At 39.1% G+C, this 25,098-nt stretch overlaps 1 protein-coding gene across 2 annotated transcripts; it reads right to left on the bottom strand.

Moving 5' to 3' along the window:
• Positions 1-1,170: 1,170 nt before the first annotated feature.
• On the bottom strand, positions 1,171-21,209 carry LOC149835542 (BTB/POZ and TAZ domain-containing protein 4-like). Of its 2 annotated transcripts, none has more exons than XM_090008571.1 (6): positions 21,079-21,209; positions 19,960-20,262; positions 15,448-15,578; positions 14,206-14,512; positions 13,031-13,344; positions 1,171-1,349 (listed from the first exon to the last, which is right to left on the bottom strand). In XM_090008571.1, exons 2-6 carry the CDS (start codon positions 20,224-20,226, stop codon positions 1,301-1,303), a joined length of 1,068 nt encoding a protein of 355 aa, XP_089864697.1. In that variant the 5' UTR covers positions 20,227-20,262; positions 21,079-21,209; the 3' UTR covers positions 1,171-1,300. The 2 variants fall into 2 exon arrangements, with proteins under 2 accessions (XP_089864697.1, XP_089864696.1); XM_090008570.1 differs by lacking the exon at positions 1,171-1,349 and adding an exon at positions 11,544-12,078 and having other exon boundaries at positions 21,079-21,207.
• Positions 21,210-25,098: the final 3,889 nt, after the last annotated feature.

The following is a 25,098-nucleotide window of genomic DNA, read 5'->3' as shown; positions in this document are numbered from 1 at the left end:
TACAAATGCACTTTTGAATAGTAATACTCTTTTTGAAACAAAATCCACAAGTGCCACATTATGTGAAGAGACATATATATGATATTCATTGAAAGAAGATCAACTTTCTCATCACCACATAATTATTTTATATTTGCATTTTCAAAGTAAAGGAAAATTTGCATTTTCAAAGAAATGCCACCATGGGTATCTAAAAATACTTTTCACGTGCATGCGTTGCTTATGGTGCAGTTCTTTTGCTTCAATCAGACCATTGCTCAGATTAAAGCTATAGCATAGATGTCAATCCTATCATTTGCCTTATCAACAGATTTACAGGAATCATGTATTTTGGTTTCCTTGATTTTGAGGTTATCTCGATCCTTGATCTAGATGATCTCTTTGTGCTCATCTTTATCCTTGAAACTGATGCGATCCTTGAGTTTTTCTTGATCCTCAATAGCATGTATGTTTTCTCTAAAGTAAAAGTAGTGCATTGGAATCTCTCACGGGCAACATATGCTACTGTCCTATGAACTTCTACAGGAGTCCCAGTGTATTCTGTTTTGATCGGTATAGTTATTGGTTCTCTAGTGTTGGAAAAAAAAAAGTGAATGGAGCTTGGCAAGCTCATCAAAATTTTCAACCTTACCTAGTAATGATAGGGTGCTCCCCGAGCACCTACTCCCACCTAATAGAAGCTTTAGATTTTCAAATTTCTTGAACTTTTTTTGTTGATCAGACCCTATAGATATGATTTACAAACATTATTTAGTAGAAAACAAGTTTTGAATCATGTGATTATAGCATACATGTAGGTTTTTTAAGACCTTTAAATTTCAAAGGCATACAACATATCAAAATTTTATGACTTAAAAATTCCTATTTTTATATCCAAAAACCATGATCCTAAGCATGATTCCAATCAAATAAGCTATGTAGAGTACATCTATAAGGTCTGATTGAGAAGATGCAACCTACAGTTATAAACAATTATAATTTCCATTATGTGGGAGTAGTTACTCCCGGAGCATCCGAGCATTACTATATATATATATATAATTTATTAATCTCTCAATCCTATGACCAATCAGTTAACAACTGACCACTCTACCACTATGTGAAGGAATATTGGGAGATATATTTTGTTATTTATGTATATTAACATATATTGAAGATATCTGTAAGGGGTTTACAGACCTGAACATAAACTCTTTTAAATTCAATTTTACAGACAAAAACAAGTGAATGGAGCTTGGCAAGCTCATCATTTTTTTCAACCTTACCTCTCTATGAGAGCTTTTACCTCATTAAACCAGCTTTAGGGCATCCAATACTTGGAAATAGACAGTCTTGAGCAAGATAAGAACCTATCAACAATAAGAGCTCATTAGATCTTCGAATAGAAAAAGCTACTCAAGCTCCATCACAAAGTTGCTAGGTTGCAAAGCGAATTTGTAGCCCATCGTCAAATGCATCTGGAGTGGGGCAGGTGATAAGACCTCCTCTCAGCTATGATGTAACCACACTAATAGAGTTTCCTTCCCATTTAAGGCAGAGAATGCTCTCAACATTGATACGATTTGAAAAAAATATTGGTAAAAGCTTTTAATAAACATTGATATGGTTTTTACAAAAAAATGGTACAAGTTTCTCAAAAGATTGATGCAAAATATATATTTTTATAAAGGTACCTACAAAATAAAATAGTTAAACATACATATAATCAATCACTATAGTATAATAATGTTTTTATAAATTATAATATTTAAAGTCTTAATAAAAATAACATCTTTATAAAAAAATCTGTTGTTTGTATGCAAAAATGTTGATAGAAACAACCTTGATATTCATTTATAATGTAACAGAAATGTGTTTCTACTTAAGATGCTATGTGCTTCTCAAGTAATTGAGAGAGTTTCTTAAACATTTTATACTTTTGTCTATGGTTTTCAAGCTGAGCTTTGTGTCGATATCTGGTACTTGTATGTTTGATACACGATATGCCAAGGTTATATAAAGTACCAATGCAACTATGGAATATAAAAAAACCTGCAGCCCCGGTCCAAAGTAGGCAACGGGTGAGCTGTAGGCATTATATCAAAGCCCAAACCAGGCTTAGGCCCGGCTCGATTTGTCAACAGGCTTGACCAGGCTCAGCCCAGCCCGATTAGTCAACAGGCTTGATCAGGCTCAAGCCTGTCAACTAACCGGGCCGGGCCAGCTCAGCCCGCCTTTTGTTCTTTAGATTGTTTATTTGCATTTTTCTTGGCCACATTATCATGTTCAAACTTTCCTTGATCGATCAACCTTTCTAGGAGTGGGAGTAAGCTTGGACTCTCTTCTTTTTAGCAGAGTCATCAGGGCCAGCTCAGCTCGTTTCAGGTGGTTTTCATGGAAGAGTGCAGCGCTGGCAGGTGTTTCCCACCAGCAAAACACACAGCAGACAGATGGCAAAGTTCCATCCTAGCATGCGACCCTCACGTTTCCCACCTCTTTCCTCTTTTCGTGTGAAAATCCTTTCACACCACTCTCCACGACAGAACTTTCACGAGCAAGCAAAGCTGGCAAGAGTTTTTAGAAGCGTGTGCTGTTGGACATTATGGGTTAAAGGTCCAACCAAAAGTGTGACCCTGTTTGACAGCCATTAGTGGGTCACATTAGTGGCCAAATAATGGGGTTAGTGGGTGGGAGTTACGTGAACGTGGAGAGACCACATTCACGTAACTGCCTCATTCTCCCATTATATAAAGGAGTTAGGAGGCTACGAAGATGATGAGTTATTCGTAGCAACTATCCTACCAAAAACAATTCCACATTTTGATATCGTGGAAGGGTCCTGCTCACCGTCGACCTAAGACCTGAGCTCATTGTGGGCGTCGACTGACTGAGGAGAACGCTGAATTCCCTACACGCAGTTGCGATCCATGACGATTTCAGGTACGCTTTCTGCATTTTTTTCACAGGATTTGCCAACATTGGGTTATGGGCCCACCACGCTTCCGCTGCGCGTGGCCGTGTAGAGCCTTTCGGTGTTATCTGAATTCTGCCCTCTTTCAGCATGTCACCGTGGAGTGACATTCCGGCAGACTGTCGCAAACAATGATGTTTGCGACAGAGGATGACAATCATGTTTCCTGCAAACTGTCATCGTGGGGCGACAACCTTCATAGGCGACAGAGCCATACTAGTCCGTGACCGCCCGTCGCTATGGGGCGACATTTGGTCGCCGAAGGACAACAACTGTCGCTGTGGGGCGACAAACATTCCAGCGACAGATCAGATCCTTAAAAAAAAAAATAGGATGATCGTTGTATACCTATAGCCGTCGAGCTGCAGGGAGGTTCTGCCAGCGCCAGGATCGCCGCTGGAGGCGTCGCCGTTGATTATCGGCCGATCATTGCCGACAGAGGTAAGTCCCAGCATCTCCTGTGGTTGTTGGGCTGCAGAGGGGTTTACCCTCGCTGATGTGTTTTAAAAAGCGGGGGTTTTGGCTGATGGCTTTTCGCTGGAGAGGCGAGACGACGGCCTTGCTGTCGCCGTTGAATGCCCGACGTCATCGTTGATTCACCGACAACTCTTCCTGCATCTCGGACACCGAAGGGGCTTTTGCCCTTATGGGTCACCATCACAGGCGACTGTTGTCCGAATCGAGTCCACCACCGGAGATGTTGTCGGGGTTGAGAACGTCGGATGGCCGACGTCTGGGGTTTGAAAACCCATTTTTCTTTGCCCTGCTCCTTCATCCATCGAGCTGCCAGTGGAGTCGCCGTCGCCAGGGCTTCTGCGGGCGATTCCAGTCGGTGTCGGCAATCGCACGTCGCCGTGGGGTGACGTTGGTCACCGATGGGCGGGCGACGTGGGTCACCAGAGAATATTTGGGCATCCGGAAACAGCTGCCGTCGCCATCAGAATCAGTCGGTGCCGAGACTGTCGTTGAATCAGACGATTGTCGTGGGGCGATGTGCCGACTGGATCGATCGTCGATCGCCGACGACCTTGCCGGCGCTGCTGCTGGTGTCGTGTCCTTTTTTTTTCCTCTGCCCCTTCAGCCATTGGACTGCAGAGGAATCACATCATCGCCGTAGGGTGACGTCAATCATCGGTGAGGTGATGCAGGTCGCCGACAGGCGGCGTCGATCGTCGTTTGGTGATGTGGGCCACCGTGGAGCCGAAAAGGGCAATGCAAACAGAAACCCTCGGGTTTCTATTTTCGTTTTAACAGGGGTACCGGATCAGGTCCGACAAGATGACCCGGTGACAGGCCCGATCCAAACCCATTTTGGGTGGATCGGGTCTGTCGTTTATCCTTGGATCAGACCCGGACCCATAAAGTTTCGGGTATGGGTCTGATATGGAAAGATTCGGGTCCATTTCGGATCGGGTTGGGCCTAGGTTCATTAAGGATCAGGTCTGACCCGGGTCCATTATGAGTCAGGTCCGATCCGGGACCATTTCAGATCGAGTCTAACCCGGGTCCGTTTTGGACCAGGTCTAACCTGGGTCCTATTCCGATCGGGTTCAACTCGTATCAAGTATGGGTCAGATCAGACCCATATCCCATTTAAACCGGGTCGGATCCATGTTAAGCAGGGTCCATACACTATTTGGACTGAACTGGATCAGGAACCTGATTCGACCCTTTTCGAGACCGATTCAAAGTTGTTTTTTATCGTTTCCATCCAGTTTTTCACCGATTCTGAGATGCTAAGACCCTGTTCTCATGGATCTACGAAGATACATGGATTTTGCCATACAGTTATAGGGTTTTAAGAACTTTTGTTCATATTAAGTACCGATTTATAAGGTTCAGAACCGATTTGGACCCTTAGATAATCGGTTCAGGGCCGTTTCAGACCGGTTCCTACTTGAGAACCCTGGGTTTTACCTATATGAGCATGCTTTTGTTATTTTTCATGCTTTATAAAGTATTTATTTTAAATAATGCATGACTTATGCATGTTAATTCATGTATTTTGCGTTGGTTAAGTTGTGCATGATGATTTTAAGCATGAATTGTAACTAAATTCATGACAATTAGTTTATATATATTAGTTGAAGCATGAACTTATATTATGTCACGAATATACATGCATTAAAATGTGTGCATGGACGTGCTCCATAATACGAATAGGATTTTCGGTAAAAGATCTTGATTGACCAATTCTTGTAATCACCAAAGTGATCTGAGTCGTGTTAATTAAGGATTCTTTGGACCGTATTAAGATTCGTTATTATGATTGTGTGTGAATTTATGAAACATCGATTCTACCCAAAGGTAGGTCTATGTGTTCCAAATTTACACAGGGTGTGATAGTAGATGTGTATTCCAGCCCATGAAGCAAGTTCGTACTCAACGGTACAGTGCTGAATTGCCTCTGGTTACATGATCTGTTAGTTTCACCAACTGAAGTCAATTCCTTGAGAATTGAAGAGATGAAGCAACTATGAGTATTGTCGTTTTCACCAAAGTGGAACGATAATGACTCAACTTAGCTTGTCTCAGAAAAGGTGAAAATAAAGGGACTCAATTTTACCTTTTTATCACGAGTCTCGTTTGAGCAATAATAGTAATGTCTTTCTGTTTTTGTTCATTGTTTTATCAGGTTCTTTCCTTATCAACAATTCTAGTAATATCCTCATTTTAGACGGATCAAATTTTTCTGGTTGGAAAGAAATCATATTATTTACTTTGGGCTATACGGATTTAGATCTGGCCCTTAGAATTGACGAACCCCCCACTCTTACAGAGAAGAGTACAATCAATCAGAAGGCTGCCTCTGAGAAGTGAGAGCGCTCGAACAGACTTAGCCTGTTGCTTTTGTAATCTCGGGTGGCTAAGAATATTCGAGGTGCCATTCCTCACTGTGAGACTGTGAAGGAATTTCTGGGAGTCATTGAGGCTCAGATCGTCACTTCTAATAAGGCAAGGGCCAATACGCTCATGTCCAAATTAGTGTCTATGAAATATGTTGGCGACACTCACATCCAACAACACATTTTGAAAATGAGAAATATTGTAAATCAACTGAATGACATAAAGTTCACCATCTTTGACTCCTTCTTGGTCCATCTAATCTTAACCTCGTTACCTACTGAGTATGGACCCTTCAAAATCTCTTACAACACAGATAATGATGAGTGGTCTATTAATGACCTCATGGCAAAGTGTGTTGAAGAAGAAGAAATATTGAAGGGTGAGAGGGTGTCAAGTGCACATATGGCCTCTCATAAGGATAAACAGAGGTTGAGGCCAAAGAAAAACTCTTTCAAAAAGAAGAATCAGAAGAAAGCCACTGAGAAGAGTTCAAACTCTCAAACGAAAGCTAAATCCCAGTAAAGAGGCTCTTCTATGAAGTGTTTCTTCTACAAGAAAAAGAGGCATAAGAAGGTGGACTGTTTGAAGTACAAGAAGTGGCTTGAAAATAAAGGTAACAAGTCATTCATTTCTCGTGAGTGCAATCTAATTCATGTTCCATTACATAGTAGGTAGATTGATTCTGGTGCCATGGTGCACATTGCCAACTCTTTGCATGCATTTTTGAACAAAAGGGAACCAACAGAGCATGAAAGAAGCATCTTCTCAGGAAATAAGATGTGTTCGCATGTCAAGAGCGTTGGGACCTGCAGAATTATGTTGGAGTCGGGATTTATATTGGATTTAGTCGATACATTTTATGTTTCATCTTATAGTCGAAACCTAATTTCAATTTCAAAACTTGATAAGTTTGGTTTTGCTTTTAAATTTGAAAAATTTAAACTTATTATTATGAAAAATTCAATGATTATAGGTTCTGCATATATGTGTGATAGTTTGTATCGATTAAGAACCAAATTCTAAATTCGAGAATCTCACTCCATTGAGAACACAATGATTGACAATAAACGTGCCCTAAAGGATGATCAATTCTATTTGCTTTGGCATCGGAGGTTAGGACATATCTCGAAAGAGAGAGTCCAAAGACTCGTGAAAGAGAGAATTCTTGGATCCCTTGATTTTACAAATATAGAGCCATGTGTTGACTGCATAAAGGCTAAGCAGTCTAACACATATAAGAAAGATGTCAAACGCAACAATGAAAAGTTAGAAATAGTGCATACAGATGTGTGCAGCCCTTTTTTACCGTGTTATACGGGTGAAAAATATTTTGTCACCTTTATAAACGATTACTCACGGTATATGTATCTCTACTTATTATATGAAAAATCATAGGTCTTTCAGATTTTTAAGGACTTCAAGAAAGAAGTAGAGAAACAAACCGGTGAAGTTATTAAGGTTGTCAGGTCTGATAGAGGTGACAAATATTATGGTTGTTTCACTGAGATGGGATAAAAGAAAGGTCCATTAGCGCGGTTTCTAAAAGAGGAAGACATTGTACCTCAGTATACCATGCCTGGTAGTGCTTACCAGAATGCTGTAGCTGAAAGAAGAAACCATACGCTTAAAGAAATGATTCGAGCGATGTTGAATCACTCAAACCTTTCTTTGACCTTGTGGAGTGAAGCTCTTAGGACAACAATACATATTCTGAATAAGGTTCCTACGAAGGCTGTTCAAAAGACTCCTTACGAGTTATGGATAGGTAGAAAACCTTCTTTGTCATATATGCGCATATGGGGATGTCCAGTAGAAGCTAAATTGTATAACCCACATATAAAAGTTTTTTATCCTAGGATAACTAGTGGTTTCTTTATTGGTTATCCAAAAAGATCAAAAGGCTTTAGGTTTTATTGTTCATCTCATACACCATAAATAGTGAAAACAGATAAAACAAGATTTCTTGAAAATGGTTATGTTGGGATAGATGCGTATCAAAATATTAATTTTGAGAAAATGCAGGATTCAGGTCTCACACCTGCTAAGGATAAAGACCCGATTTTCTCTATCATTGTTCATTCGAGTAATGTAAGAGAAAGTTCAGTCAATGAATATCAATCCCAACTAGATCCGGTTGTTGATAAGGATATACAACAACAACAAGATACAAAGGCTCATTTTGAATCACCTGTAGCACCTGTATGAAGGTCCACCAGAATAAGGAAATCTGCTATTCATCTGGACTATGTGGTGTATTTACAAGAGTCAAATGATTTCATAGACATTGATGAAGATTCTTTCACATTTGCAGAAGCCATTGAAAGTGAAAGATCAACACATTGGATTAATGCCATGAAAGAAAAGCTTGACTCTATGACAAAGAACCAAGTGTGAGATCTTGTACCTCGACCTGATGGAATTAGACATGTTGGTTGTAAATGGGTTTATAAAACCAAAACAAACTCTAAAAGTCACGTGAAGAGGTATAAGGCTAGGCATGTTGCAAAAGGTTTCACACAGATAGAGGGTATTGATTATAATGACTTTTTCTCCTATCTCAACTAAGGAATTATTGAGGATAATCATGACCCTCGTAGCTCATTTTGATTTAGAGTTGCATCAGATGGATGTGAAAACTACTTTCCTAAATGAGGATCTAGATGATGAGGTATACATGCAACAACCTTCTGGTTTCAGTATATATGACTCAAATAACTTAGTTTACAAATTGAATAAGTCAATTTATGGACTTAAACAGGTCTCTCGTCAGTGGTATAAGAAGTTCAATCAAGTAATAATGAACTTTGGATTCACTGAAAACATTGTTGATCAGTGTATTTACATTAAGACTAGTGGGAGTAAGTTCATAATTTTGGTTTTATATGTTGACGATATTGTTCTTGCAACTAATGATTTGAGACTATTACATGAAATAAAAGATTTTATTCCTCTTATTTCGATATGAAAGACATGGGTGATGCCACTTATGTCATTGGAATCGAGATCCGTCATAACAGAACTAAGGGTGTCCTTGGCCTCTCTCAGAAATCCTATATTCTTAAGGTTCTTAAAAGATATGGGATGGAGAATTGTTCTCCTTGTTCGACACCTATAATGAAAGGGGATAAATTGAGCTTAAAGGACTGTCCTGAGGATGATATTGCGAAGGCTCAGATGGATGTTGTCCCATATGCTTCGGCAGTTGGGAGTTTGCAGTACGCGCAAACCTGCACTCGATCTGATATAACATTTGATGTGAGAATGCTTGGTAGATATCAGTCAAATCCAGGCATTGCATACTGGAAGGCAGCGAAGAAGGTTATGCACTATTTACAATGAATGAAAGACTATATGTTGACCTACAGGAAAGCTGACTACTTAGAGGTCGTTGGATACTCTGATGTGGACTTAGGAGGATGTATTGACAATAGAAAATCCACTACTGGATACATTTTCCTTCTAGCAGGTGGTGTTGTCTCATGGAGAAGTGGAAAGCAGTCTACCACTGCTGCTCATACCATGGAGGCAGAATTTATTGCTCTATACGAGACTTTTTCATTGAAAGCTAGAGGTTTTAAGTTGAGTAAGAGTAAGATATAATATATGAAATGTCAGTTTAGTAAGCAACGAAGTAGTGATGGGAGTGTAGTGAAGCTTGGTGAGCAAGAAATACCGGTGGATGATTGTTTCAAATATTTGTGATCTATCATTCAAAAGTATGGAGAAATTGATGGAGATGTAAATCATAGGATAAAGGTTGGGTGGATGAAATGGAGAAGTGCAACTGGAGTGTTGTGCGATTGTAGAATGCCATTGCGGTTGAAGGAAAAGTTTTATAGGACGACTATTAGGCCCGCTTTATTATATGGTACGGAATGTTGGGCTGCTAAGAGACATCATATTCAAAAAATGAGTATAGCTGAGATGTGTATGCTTAGATGGATGTGTGGAAATACAATAAAAGATAAGATTCGGAATGAGGAGATACGTAAGAAGGTAAGCGTTGCACCCATTGAAAATAAGATGAGAGAGAATCGTTTACGGTGGTTTGGACATATTCGGTGAAGGCCTAATGATGCTCCTGTTAGAAGGATGGAGAAATGAGAAAATATATTAGTTAAAAGAGGTCGGAGTAGGCCTAGGAAGACTTGGATGGAGATGATAGGAAATGATATGAATGCTTTGAACCTCACCGAGGACATGACATTGGATAGAAATGATTGGAGGAGAAGGATTCATGTGGAAGACCCAGAATGATTTTCTTTTTTGGTTCATATCGCCAACCCCAATTGTTTTGGGATGAAGGCGTAGTTGTTGTCGTTGTTTTGTTGTATACGAGACTTCGTCACAGGCTATTTGGATAAGAAACTTCATTATGGGTCTTAGTATACTGGACTCTATTGAGAGACCATTAAAGATCTTTTGTGATAATGAAGCAGCCGTGTCATTTTCAAATAACAATAAGAGCTCAACATCGTGTCGACACATGAAGTTAAAATATTTTGTTGTTAAAGAAAGAACAGATAATCATCTGGTATGTATTAATACAATTGGGACGAAGGAAATGACCATGGATCCCCTTACTAAAGGGCTAGCACCATGATTGTATTCCCAACATGTAAAGGGGATGAGTCTTTTTTATTTCTTCTGATGTATGACAATACATTATGTGATCACATTTGTGTTTATGTTTTTTATTCTCTAAGGTTTTGTGTTATTGTTGATTTTGCATAAAGAATCTCTCATATAGGTTAGAGAGAATAACATAATAATAATATTAAAGGACCAATAGAATAGGTGAGAGACCAACCTATTCATAAATGTAATTTTCTACATGCCTAAGCACTGAATGTGAATTGTATTGTAGTACATGAAAATATGACATTTCATAAAGGAATGTTCATACCCATGACTCATATGATTCATCATTGTGATAAAGGGTGGCATGTGAACCCACATGAAAAATTAAATCGAGATAACGGTATACACATCGATTTAGTACACTTTTGGTGTCAATGGGTCAAGTGGGAGAATGTTAGACATTATGGGTTAAGGGTCCAACCCACAATGTGACCCGGTTTGACAGCCATTAGTGGGTCACATTAGTGGCCAAATAATGGGATTAGTGGGTGGGAGTTATGTGAATGTGGAGAGACCACATTCACGTAACTGCCTCATTCTCCCATTATATAAAGGAGTTAGGAGGCTACGAAGATGATGAGTTATTCGTAGCAACTATCCTAACAAAAACAATTCCACATTCTGATATCAAGGAAGGGTCCTGCTCACTGTCGACCTAAGGCATGGGCTCATTGTGGGGGTCGACCGGCTGAGGAGAACGTCGAATTCCCTACACGCAGTTGCAATCCATGGCGAATTCAGGTACGCTTCCTGCGTTTTGTTTCACAGGATTTGCCACCATGTGCCCCTCTCCATGAAATGGCCTTCCCTTCCATGGAAAGGAAACAAATGGGCCTTCAAGGAGTCAGCTTACTAAATAAATCATGCTAAGCATCATCCAAATGCAGTTTTGCTGTCTTTTTTTTTTAATATAAATAAGCTTCTTCGTACTTCAAGGAATTCAGCATTTCACCAAGTGACCCAAACCAATAGAAAATTAGTACTTGACCTATTCATGTGCTGCAAGAAGAAAAAATTACAGAATCTACAGATGGATCTGTTCCTAACCAGACCCAAAACACATAATAAACGTAACAAGCCCATGGGAAACATATCAAAGATTCAGAAAATGGAGCAATAGCAAACTAAAAGAGAAGAGAAAGCAAAGCATCAACATCACTATATGATTATTTACAACACCAATAACTAATTTACTAGTATCAACAAACCTTCTGTCAACCATTCGTGACAAGACCCCCTTCTGTTCTCCTAACTTTGGCACCAAATCCTAAAGGAAGACACAACTTTCTCAAACTACTATAGACACTTTATTTACACTTTTATATTGGTATTATTTACAGACAAGAACAAGCATATCCATATTGATGTGCATGCACTACTGAGTTTCAGATCCAGTGATAAGATGAACTTTTGACTTCTTTGGGGGTCCAAATCTTTACTTTTATAGCATTGTAATGCTTTTTATCCCAATCTGGATTCCGGGTGCGCCCTTGAGCATCTTCTACGTGTACACGGCAACAGCCGATGGCGAAAAGGTGTTGACCAAGGTGGTATTCTTTGCACCCAACACTTTGGTCACCAAGAGCTTCCATTTTATCTCATCCTTTTTGTTTTGTTGTTGCATTTTTTCCTTAAAATGCCTGCAAACACAGACAAGTGAATTCAATAAGGTTCAGATATTCCATAGGCTTAAACCTGTTTTGGCTTGTGCAGGGACCTTCAACCAATGACCCAACTGAAATTGTTGAATATCTTGAATCCGTCTGCATAATAGCAAGTACTTTACAAGCTAAAGACCATTAGGCTAAGGTTTTACATGGGGTTTGAACCCAAAAAAATGACATCCCAATGCATCTATACCGGACCTAGATCACACCACTTGAAGCAACGGGTCAGAGCAGGAACTTTGACATGCTGCCGAGCTGGATTTGGCTATGGATCCATATCGGAACTGTACCATTCCTTCACAGGTTCAAATTTATAGCTAGTCGAATCTGGCTTTGGCAAAATTTTTCTTCATCTATATCCTATAACATCAGATGACGAGATAACCTAGTAGGACTCTAACTTGGGCTAACTATGTTCTGCAAGATGGTATCAGGGAAAGGGTTCAGTTTTTGTGCACCGACTTTGTTAACCTAAGATAGTTGAAGCCATTACTGCCTCAAATGTTCTGAATCAAATTAACTAATGCTGGCTCTGTTAATCAGTAGAACTGACCTGCCTAGATAATGAAATTAAAGTGATGGTATTTCTCCTTTTAATCACTTGGGACATGTCCAGTTTCATTAACCTGATTTTTTCTGATAAGACCATTTTGAGATGAAGTTTCTAACATGGAAACAGTGAAATCAGACTAATCAAGCATTACTGTGGTTTATATATCATGATAAACTGATAGCATGCCTACTCATGCGGTACCAGCATCGCAAAGTTCCTTCTAAGCTATTCAAGGCCTTCAGATTTAAGCTCAGAATGTACCAGTTCACATCCAAGTCCTAGTTCTCTGTGTGCATGCACACACACAGAAACAGACACACATACATGGATGCATGCTTTGTATGAACGGCATGTGAGTGCATGCTTACGCACCTGCATAGAGGAACCTTGCATAAGTCGGGCTCGGAGCACATACGTGAGTGAAGTTCCAAGAGCTGCCACATCCTCTTGCAGTGAACGCACCCACCAGGAATTCTGGATTTACAACCAGAAAAATGCCGAATAAGTGATTCAAGCACCTTGCATGCTGGGAAATTGCAGGAGGGTTTGCTTCCGTCGAGAACCTTGTCATGTGGCCCGATAGTACGGCACCCGTCTCTGCAAATGTGAACCAAGGCCTCCATTGCTTCATACAACTGCAAATATATCTTCTTCTCCTCCATTTTCTTCATCTTTTCTTTCTTCCTCTGAAAAAAGATGAACCAAAACATAAGGTTATATAGAGCTTGATGACATTACCCAACATCTCCAAGATGAAAATCAATACGATGCCCAGACCATATTGACCACCTTATGTCCTTGGAATTTGACTAATGTGTCAACATATGTACTGGGAAATGGATCAGGTCCTAGCAGGAGAGGACCCAGTCATACCCAATCAGGAAGTGGTGCTCTTATGTGCTCATGAATTGGAATCTCTTGGATGTGGTGTCCATAGTTTCATCTATATAAAAGTTGGACAGGGTTCAAGTTGCTTAAGGCACTTTCAAACTGGAAAACATTTTCTTAGGAAAATTCAATCTTTATATGAAAACTTTTCATATAAAAAGCACAAATCATATGGCTGAGAAACATCTCACCAACAATTCTCCAGCAGTTTAAGCAGTTAGTATTTTCACACAAACAGGAAAACCTTACAAAAATATTGCCCATTTGGAATAGCATGGGAAGATTCTGCTTTTTTACATTTCATACAGAATGTTTCCATTTCCCCCCACTAACAAACGTGGTCTTAGAGTGCTAAGGATTCATATAACATTACGAGTTACCACTCAATTAGGCTAACTTTCAAGCAAGGAGACAGATATGAATGATTAGTGTGATAAGGGACTGACTTTAGGCTACACGACATCCGAAGAAATATGACCAAGTTCATGAACTTGAGAATCACCATTGATCATCATGCAAATCATGGCCTTTGAATCGACTCAGTCATATTTCAGGTAATTGTAATGTCAATGAGTTCATAACACGTGGTCAAGTTTCAAATGACATCCAAACATGACTTTCTCTGCACCTATATGTGGATATACTGAACAGAAACTTACAGTGTCTGCTTCAACCAACGACTCCAAGAGCTCCTTCTCGAGTTTTGGATTGCTTTGCTTCATCACTTTCCAACCTTCAGTGGCAGAAACAATTCTGAAACTCTTCAAGATGAGACGATGGCAAAGGAGAGTTAGTCTTGGTGCGTCGCAGAGTCGAGATAACTGGTAGATATCAACCACATTATCGTTTGTTAGAGTGCCGGACTCTAGATGCCAAATACAAAGCTGCTTCAGTGCTGGAACTGCAAACACATGGGACAGCACCAACAAATGCAGTGCACATTTGTTCATTTCTTCCTCCTCATAGCTGCAACCAGTCGCATCGAAGTAATATTTGTATCAATTTTGGAAAAAGAGAAAATGATACAATTCACATTTAAGATCACAACAATCTAATTGCCAAGTTCATGAACTTGTAACAGAAACTACAAAGTTCATGAACTTGACCATTTTCAATATCCACTTTACTTTCCATGAAGGACCAGACGTAATCTGGACTCAACCCCAATCCAGCCCCTACTTGTGATGTGCTGGACCCTGTGAGATAAACCTAATCAGACCCATCTCAGGCTCAGATTGACAAATTTAATGCACCACGTAAAACTAAAACTGGTTTTGCCTACAGACCATATACAACTTGAAAGGTTGTTGTCCATGCTAGAACAAATAAGGTTGTCCATTGAGTCCTCGTTGGACAAGGATTTGAACCTCAAAAAGGGCTACCCAACTTAGACTTGGATTGGACAAACCTTATACAGAACAAACCAATGTTGTTTTGCCCATAAGAGAGGAGCCACATGATGCACAATCAGCCAATCAGGTATGGATATGGACGAGTAAAGGGCTTTGTGAATGAATGGATCTGGATGCATTTATGTCCAACTCATTTACAGAACTAAACCAGTCAACCTGCTTATTAAGAAAATGCAAAAGGGACCCAAAAGCTTTTATGCCAAATAGTGGAAGTTGATTCCCTCATAAACATGCTTAGTTAGGGCTTTCAGAATACTCGACTATGGGAAGTAAACTCTTCCAACAAGTCCTAGTCAAGATAGATTAGTTCACACACATAAGCATCACCATGAACCAAGGGCTAGATCCAGTGCATCCCCTACAAGAAATTACTGATCCTCAGGCGTTCGCTTTAAATTGCAAGGGTCCAACCTAATCTAGACCATAGATTTTAGGACAGACTGCTGATAACCTTGAACATGCATACGACAGTGATTGAACATTTTATACCAGGAAGAATAGAGGAAGCGGATGAAAACTTGTACAGCTTGATGGGGCACACCACAGATTGATATGGATCTCCGGCGATGTCGACCCTTTGACTGTTTCAGTATATTGTTCATCACTGGAGAAGCTACACCCTGTTATATGAAAGAACAGAAAACAATTAAAAGACATAATGAAAGAGAAAGATGTGTTCTTGGTAAGGCCATCAACAATTGGATAAGTTTGAGTGATATCCGGCTAAAACAGCTCAATGCATATACACATACTCTCTCACTATACTCTCTATATCTAGGCCTGGTTTGTTGGATCTGATCAAATATGGACCTGGTTCCAATAATCCAGAGCCAATGCCTCTATAGGGTCTGAAGGACCTTGTGTAGGGCCTGTGTCACAGATATCGACAGTATTTTAAAATAACCACGATTTTGATATTTTCAAAGGCTGATATATATTACCAAAATTTTGCAATATTTTCAAAATATCCCCTTTCCTAAGAATATCATGTTCTTATTCTTATAAAAACATATTTTTAGTATTTTTATATTACTTATATTCTTATGCTTATATATCTTATGTTTTTATATATACTGATATTTTCTTGAGGTTTCTCGAGAAAAAACAAAATATTCAAGATTTTCCCTTCCAGAGATTTTCCACAAACGAGATTGTGAAATTGCACAGGACAGTAGTAATGCCACATAGGGTCCACCATTAAACTTGACCTTGTTCAGCCTTAGAAGAGTCTGGACCTGTCCCAAACCTGATTATATGGGACCCCAGCTTTGGCTAGGACCTGACATTCAATGAACATAATGCATATGCCTCAGATAGGACAAGCAACATTTAGATTTTCATGTGAGATCCATCTAGAGTCACAATGTAGTTGGCTGGCTTTTCTTTTTTCTCTAAATATTGTTGAAATATAGTTTGTGATGAAGGAATTTAGTCGTGTGGGTTGGATGATGAAATAAACTTAAGCATGCACCCATTGAATTGGGTGTTATTGCCAATGTATAGGGCATGTTTGGCATCATGCCAAATGCAACCAAGTTCATGAACTCCGACATGTGGTAACCTGGTAGGTAGATTGTCCTAGAGTTTCCAAATTCCTGCTACTAGTGGGATCACCTGAAAAAATCAAAATACACTACTGTCACAGCATTTGTGCCAGACGTAAGAATTTTGAAAATCTAGAAAATAAGGTTATCTTCTTCAGCATCCAAAGAGAACTTTTTCAGTCAGTAAATTGTACTGCTATTGTAAAAAAATATGTGGTATTCTACAGTTCTACTCAAACCAGTTCAAAGTTATCATAGCATTATCAAGGCAGTGGTGGCCTATGTCACAGGGACTCCCAACTGGGTGCCGCACCCGCGTCGATGCGACGCTACGAGGGTGCGCGTGCGGTGCGGCACCGGGTGTGGTCAACCTGACCTTGGGTGCGGTCAACGCACCCAGGGTCATTTATGTCCAACTTTTGGAATATATATATTATTTTTGCCGCACCCCCGCACCCGCACCCATGTGACATAGGTGGTGGCATATTAGAGTCGCTACTGGACATTAACAACCAGGCTGTGAAGAGGTGGTCCATACTTGTGCAAGAAAAACCAAAAGCAAACACGAAAGCTTCCCTACACATCTATGGGTCCAGGTCATCATGTCCTCTAGACCGAGGTGGTATCCCATATGGTAAGCGGGGTCCTGTGCCAAGCTGAAGGCCCAGGTTCGAATCCCTCTGCCGCATGGGGCTTAAGAGATCTCTGGTAAGGGTCTGCCTAACCCCAGCTTGCCTATCAACAAAAAAAAATGTGTGGAGAAAAACTGCTCAAGTACTACTGCCTTGCTCTTTAATAGTTTTGTGATCAGTACATATCTTGAAGAATGCTACCTATACCTTCAATCGCCATCATACATCATTAATGACTAACTTAAGATATTTTGCAAGATTTAAAGTGTGCAAACATGTTTTCTTCCCTTAGCACACATTCAAAAAAAGTTTTTCTGATGCATTAGCTCACATTGTTTCCTCTCTCAACAGAAGATTTTCTATAATCCACCACTTAACAGAGTTCTCTCTTTCTTCGTGTAGAGTATGTTTCACATCGCTTGAGGTGTAACCTTTTCGCGTTACATACATGAAGCCCCAGTGAGTTTGGCATTGCTTGAAATATGACCAAGTTCACAAACTCTAGTTCTGAAATCATATCATGGTTGTGGAATTGCTCTTATTGGCCCAGTACATTTAACAGGATCCTTTAAACAATGCAACCTATTCATATCTCTTTCCCCTACACCAACCCTAAGAAAGTGAAGGAAAACCACCATTTCTATAAGTCTTAATCTTTACTAAATGATCAAGCTAGACATCCTCAGTGTGCGCCAGTTCACTACAGTAACAACTCATTGATGTGATCAACTTTGTCATGATTCAAGGATGCTAAAAAACATCACCACTTTTGTTGAAACATAAGAATCCATAAACTTAGTCATCTTCATGTATCCAATTCCTTCCCAGTTGCTCACATGGGCTCGGCCAAAAAATGTCTCATTAGTCATAATATTGTGGATACCTACACAACCAAACAAGATCTCCTCTACAGTACCTTTGAGAGATACTATGTATTCTTATGGCAATTTCTTTCTTCACCTTTGTGCTAATCAAGATGCAGGATTAACCCAAAGATATCATTATAACGAATAAAGATTGCTCCTTCTTAGATTCCTTGAACTTCTAGTCAAACTGCCTACCCAAACAACTCATAAGAGCCACCGACTTAGGAGCTCTCCAGTAATCAACAAAACCTCTAGTTGCCATTGCTAACTAAAACTCCATTTCTTCACAGTTAAACAAGGTACTCAGCCACCGACACTTGTCCTTCTATCAGTCACTGCTCACGTTTTTTATTGACATTTCAAAAAAATCAATGATGCAGACAAGAACGTAATAGCAATTTTCTTCTAAAAATCACGGAATTAACAGGCAATTTTTGGGAAAAAACGTCAAATAAAAAGTAAAAAGTAAAAAAGTATAAATTGATTGGTCTTCTTAGTTAATTTTTTAAAAGATGCCACTAACAAAAACGGATCATGCATGAGCGAGCAGGGTTTCGAGTTTTGTCTTTTGAATGGTCGAGTACTGTAAAAAGTACTGAATCCGGATTACTGGATGTGCTCTCCCTGCATTATATAGGCAAAAATCTCTCTTTCCTTTTGAGATTCATGCTATAGACAGAGGTAACAGCTTCTCCTGAACATCAACATGATCATTGCTTTCTTTTGTATCCATCCATTTATAGTGGACCCACTAAGATCACTAGGATCTCCTACACCAAGCAAATTTGCCTTGTCTAGCCAACATATGTGACCAAATAATATGCGGCCACTCAATATATTGGAGAACTTGTGCACCAACAGCTTTGTGTTGCCTAAAAAACTGGTGGTGTTGGTACACATCTCTGAGCCTTGAAAATAAAATGCTCTGTTGCAGCAAGTTGTAATCTCTGGCGACTCCCCTGGGGCAAGGGGTAAGCCCACGGAGTTTTATGCTTTTGATGCTGTGAGGACAGCGACTGTAAGTATGGCAGGCAGAGCCAGAGTGACCAGGTCTCTGTTCCTGGGGGCGGTTTCTTCATGTAAATATAAAAAAAAAATTTGTAATCTCTGGCACTGGCAGAGACACTGCCCTTGAAGAACTGGTTACGTTCTATTTAACAGCAAAATAAACCCTACCAGGAGCTGGAGCCGCTTATACAAATACTCAGGGGACCCACTCTCGTTAACCGTACACCACTATTATCTAAGGACACCACTGCACCACAGGATGGTGGATGGTTAGGAAGGAAAACTATATCAAGGAAAAATTAAAAAGGAAAAGGAGAGACAAAGGATGGTCATTTATATATGAATGGGAGAGGATACATTTCTAACTAGTAAATGATTCACCGACTCAACCCACATGTACAACTCAGAGGTGTGTACTGGCCCAGTTGCACTTAGTGTGACAAATATCACAGTATTTTATCAGTTGTTTAAAATGTTGAAATAAATACCTGATATTTTCTAAATAACAGGATATTAACATGATATTTATGCTTTTATTCGCCAATCATAATAAAAGATGTTTTTTTATATATGTTAAGCATTTTTTCTTCTTTTCACATACTTTGTCTAATTTGTAGATTTAGTTATTCCTGCTGATATCATTTAAAAAAATAAGTCTATCCCTGCAGATACTTTGCCGATAAAAACATAATAAGTATAAAAACGTTGAATTTCTAAGGGAAAAATGGCCGCCTTTTCTTGCCAAAAAGCTTCCGTCATAATGCTTGCACTCAAGAAAAAGGAACATTTGGAGAGAGACAGCTTTATAAATTTACAGGTGGAGGTGGAGAATTATGTGGGCTGGTTTTGAAGCTCACCACTGGTTCAAGGTTTGTATGACATGTCTCTCTAACTAAATAAACTCAAAGAGAGAGAGAGAGAGAGAGAGAGAGAGAGAGAGAGGTATCTGACCATGATGCATGAGTGGGCAGGGATGGTTCCCCCAGATTCGGTTCTGATGCGCACATCGGCTCGGTGCCCTTCGGTGAAGAGCCTGTCCCACGAGCCCTTCGTTGCCGTGGGCACGCATGTGTACCCCGGCACTCTCTCGCACCGACTTCCAGCACTACTCCTGGCCCGAACAAGAAGCTTGTGGCTTCTCGGCAGCGTTGGGGGTTCCGGCACGCCGGATTTTGTCGCCGGAGAATGACACGAGCTTGAACACTCACTCCCTTCCATGGGAACTCTCTCTCTCTCTCTCTCTCTCTCCAATCACTGCGCATATCAGGATCACAAATATTAGTGAAAGAAACAATGGGTTATTAAGAAAAAAGACTAACAACTGACAAGCACATGTATGTATTATCCTGAAAGTGATTGTTATGGTTTATGAAAAGGTGACATGTAGTTCTTGAACTTAATCACGTTTTCATGATAAGCAACGTCAGAAGAAAAATCCATTGGTCCAAATAGATCAAGTAGTGTGCGTGTGTGACAAGCAAGGAGTAGAGATGAGGGATGAGCATACTCCATTTCAGAAACAAACAGGAGCTCCTATTCAAATTCCCACAAAGTTCATGGCATATTAGAGTTTTTTGGGAAAGAAAAAAAAAAGCAAAGAAAGGAACAGGCGTTCTGAACCCAAATTTTCCTGGAAACAATTGCTAAAGTAAGGCCAACAACTAAATTTTAAAAAAGAAAACCATTACAAGACGATGAAAATCATTGGAGAAAAAATTATAATTCACCATATTACAGAACAACTATTCGGTAAACAAATTAAACAACAAACATCAGAAACTGATAACCGAACAGTTAAATTGAAACCCCATAGAAAGTTTCCCAAAATCAAAGGAAAATGGTAAGTTCTAATTTGAAAAAAAAAATCGCTTGAAATAGATGTTGAACAAACACCCAAGATCTGGAACCCATCCTCAACATGATGCCCCACTGTTACTACATCACAAAGAAGGAGAAAAAAAATCAAAATAATGATTGCAATCAAAAGAATCACCACAGGCAATCCCCAAGATCCATAAAATGGAAAACGAGCATCGTGATCAAAATAAAATAAAATCGAAAACGAGCAACCTTATTTAAATGAACGAGGAAGCAGACCCAGTGGTATTGTGAAGATGGGTGCTGAAGCGTTTCCCCTAAGCCAAAAGAGAGAAGGATTCAAGTGGTAAGCATCTGAAAATGAAAGAGGAACTAATACAAAAAGATGAACAAATAATTCAATGGGACTGCATCCTAGAAGGTGAGCTGTTGACTTGTGGGGGAGAGAGAAGGGGAAGCCCAAATATATTGCATGCAAGGAGGAGCCAAGTGGTGGCTGAAAGGACGCCCACTTGGGAACAAGACAAGAGCTCATCGCGAAAGGAGGCCTTGTACGTCGTTTACGTAAGGGACAGCGTAAGCAGCAGAATCACATCGTTCACGTAAGGGAGAGCGTAAGCAGAAGAATCATGTTTGCTATTTACTTCAAATAAACCCCATTAGTTGGAGTTCAGTTCCATTCATCCCTATGTCCCCCACCCCCACATCTTCGTACTCCTCTTAAATTTCGTATGATGCAAGTTGTTTTGTTCATATCTGACCCTATGGATAGATTCAACGTGGTCGATTTAATAAGAATCAACTTTTGGATTATATTTTTTCAACAAAAAAAATGATTTTCTTAAATCACAAATTTTTGTATCTTGTCAACCGTTGATTTTTGACCCACTAAAAAAATTCTGAAAGAAGGTAGGATTTGTGCATTTTAAACGTTGATCTTTACTAAATGAATGATGTAGATCCCACCTGTCCAATTTAATTAAAATAATTTGCATGAATGAAATCTAAAGAAGGGGTATGAAAATAGGATGACACAGGGGATGAGTGGATCAGATTTGCTCTCGCGCTTCTGAGTACATCCTGTCAATTGGTCTTGGGATCCGATGCAATCATATCACACAAATGTAATATGCTGATGCATCTGATCACCCTCCATAGCCTGTTAAAGTGGGGCCCAACAACAGAAGGACGTGAAGAGGTGTCCTGCTTCTGTCAACTGTAGGTCTCACTCAACAATGAGATGGAGGACGGTCAAGTTTTGCAGCACACATTTGAGGTGCAATGTGATTACACCTGATCCTTGGGCCATCCTAGAGTTGGTCTTCTCAACCAACACTGAAATATGACCTTCTCTATTGGTCGGTCAAGTAGCTATTATGTCATAATGATTTAAAAATGCTAACCTTTTACATTATTTTAGTTTTTTTGACAGCTTAGAGACTTTACAGATGTGATCTAAGGTCTGTTTATTTTACATAAGGACCAATTTATATCATGCAATAAATAAATAAATAAATAAATATAGTAATGATAGGGTGCTCCCGGAGCACCTACTCCCACTTAATAAAAAGCTTTAAAATTTCAAAAATTTTGAATGTTTTTTTGTTGATTAGACCCTATAAATATAGATATCATTTATAAGCATTATTTAGTAGAAAACAAGTTTTGGATTATGTACATGTAGGTTTTTAAGACCTTTAAAAATGACTTAAAAAAACTTATGTTTATGTTAAAAAAACACCAAAGCATGATTCCTATCAAATAAACTATGTTCAGTATGTGGGTACCCCCGGAACACCATAACATTACTATATATATATATATACATATATATATATATATATATATATATATATATATATATATATATATATATATATATATATATATATATATATATATATATAAAAGAAAAGTTACTAGATCTGTATATATCGGATTCGAAATCTATGCTTGACCAGGATCCAACTCGTCCAGTGCACACTTAACCTGATTTTTTTGACAGACCCTATAAAGAATCCCAACCCAGCCTAGAGTCGTGACAGACCAAGAGAGCTGCTTCGAGTTGGGAGATATCTGAACAAAACTTCTTTTTGTTCCTAGACTTGAAAGATTTATTTAGCTCAAATGGGTCTGTCTGCGGTTTTAATTTGTTGATTGAGTTTATTAGTCCAATGTCATCCATGTGCCAAAGGGACATGTAATTTCAGACGTGTAAAGTAGTCTCTGGTGTGACATTCTACTTTCTCGTGATAGCCAATGTACTCTAGCCCAGTCCAGGTTGTCAACTTTCTGAATGTCAAGTCTTGGTGAAAAAGTCTAGAGTGTTTGGTTTGAGTTCCTCCAGGGCACTTGACAATTACAGGGCATATTACTGACTAGAATTTCATAGCTAATACAGTAATGCCTACAAGAAGACGAAGCATCAATCGGTCCAAGTCCAAGAGTGTTTATTGGGTACACAGAAAAAGGATGCCCTCATGAAAAACTCCTTCATCATGGTTGTTGGTTTTACTTTCTTTGCAATGAAAGTTGGTATCATATCCTTTTCAGGTGTTTGAGGGATTAGGACTAAGACTAGCAAAAGTAAACATACTCATGTTATTGACGCAAGACCCGTCGAAAAGATTAACCATCAAGTTGAAGAAAACTGTCACAATCTTTCTCACAAGGATTAACCATCAAGTTAAGTAGAAGAAAACTTGTCATAATCTTTTGTTCATCGTCAAGTGTTGTCCCATCCCAGGGTCGTATCACTGTTTAATAATTAATTAATGTAGTAAAAAATTTCTCATGATTTTCGCAGCCAGAAATTTGCACTGTAGAAAAAGCTCAACTGGGATCATAATTTTTCTCTTCTTTTTTAACTAATGAAAAAAGACAAAGATGGTACGTAATTGGAAGTCGGTAGAGCAACGATGTAGTGATATCAATGAACAGGCTGGGTTACGGAATGGATCTAGCGGTAGAATTGGAGGAATCGAGTAAGATGAATGGTGTGGAATGGATGATGGAGGAAATTCGCTCGTGCAAATCTTAAAATGATCATTTTAACGTCAATATTTGTGGTTTTGGACATCGGTGGATTTTTAAAAGTTGTAGGGTTTTTTAAGAAATGCATTATTTTTTCCTTACAGTACAGTCATTTTTCATAGATTAAAACATTCATTAGAAAAAGGGATGGAATGTGATAAGATCTTCGAAGGGATCTGTTAATCCACTTATAGCATTGACATATTTTAAATAACTTTCATGCAATCAATAGAAAGACAATCATGGGTGGAGGAAAGCCCATACCAGAAAAATAGAATAGAGTACAAACATACACTAGAATTGTTGGGAAGGTTGAAGAATTGAGGGAATGATGTTTTTTTTTTCTTCTCTTTGCTTGCATTCTAGTCTATAGGTAAGACAGGGTGCCTATTGGTTTGATGTCTCAATTCACCAATTCCCTTGTCAATTCACTATACCATTTGCCATCCATAAGATCTGTTTGGGTAAAATGAGAAGGATTGGCATGTTATGTAATTAGGGAATGAATGGATGCATCCAATAAATCATTCTGCCCCCACCCGATACAAAGGTTTATTCTCCTACAATACAACTAGGGGTAGAATACCTAGCTATAAGAATCCAATTCTCCCCAGAAATCAAGAAGAATTTTCAAATTTGTATTGTAATAGAAGGCATGTATCAATTAAGTGCTTTTCATGCTTGGATGTATTTTTGGAGAACAGAAAAAAAACATCAACAGCTCATATCATACTAAAACTCATAATGAAGGATTTAAGTTTTTTGTTAAGTCAATTAGTTCTAAAGTATGATTTTATTAAATGAGTAATGACACAAACACACAGCGAAAGCACCTGCATTGATTTTTAGCAAGGTTCTAACAAGGGGGGGGCCTAACCAACACACGCACTCTCTTTTTTTCTATAGAGAGGCAGACCCTTACCAGTTATACAACTATACCATTGGAATTCGAACTTGCAACGTCCCAAAACAAGGAGACGTGTGCCAAACAAGCTGAGACTCTCGAGATCATGGAATTGATCAAGGTGTGTATATATAGGCGAAGAAGCGTACCTTTTCTTTAACAAAAGCCAATGCATGCAAAAATGGAAGAAGACGGAAGAAACAAAACACGTCTACACAACTGAAGAAGGGTCCTAACCAGAACCTGAGACGGCAAAAACCCACAAATTTATATTACTTATGGCTCCCTTCCCCGGTTGGTAGGTCACGCAAAGAGGAGAGGTTTTCTGGAAAATG

The sequence above is a fragment of the Nuphar pumila genome, chromosome 6, assembly GCF_984573655.1.
Source record: "Nuphar pumila chromosome 6, dmNupPumi1.hap1.1, whole genome shotgun sequence".
NCBI lineage: Eukaryota > Viridiplantae > Streptophyta > Magnoliopsida > Nymphaeales > Nymphaeaceae > Nuphar > Nuphar pumila.
Note: the sequence above shows the minus strand (reverse complement) of the source record. Positions and strands in the feature narration are given on the sequence as shown.

Excerpts from the sequence above, each read along its gene's own strand:
- LOC149835542 (XM_090008570.1), bottom strand. The coding sequence starts at position 20,226 with ATGGAAGGGAGTGAGTGTTCAAGCTCGTGTCATTCTCCGGCGACAAAA. Across the intron at positions 14,513-15,447 it reads CGCTTCCTCTATTCTTCCTG|CTATGAGGAGGAAGAAATGA; the intron begins GTATAAAATGTT and ends GACTGGTTGCAG. Across the intron at positions 12,079-13,030 it reads TGCAAGGTTCCTCTATGCAG|GCATTTTAAGGAAAAAATGC; the intron begins GTGCGTAAGCAT and ends CTGTGTTTGCAG.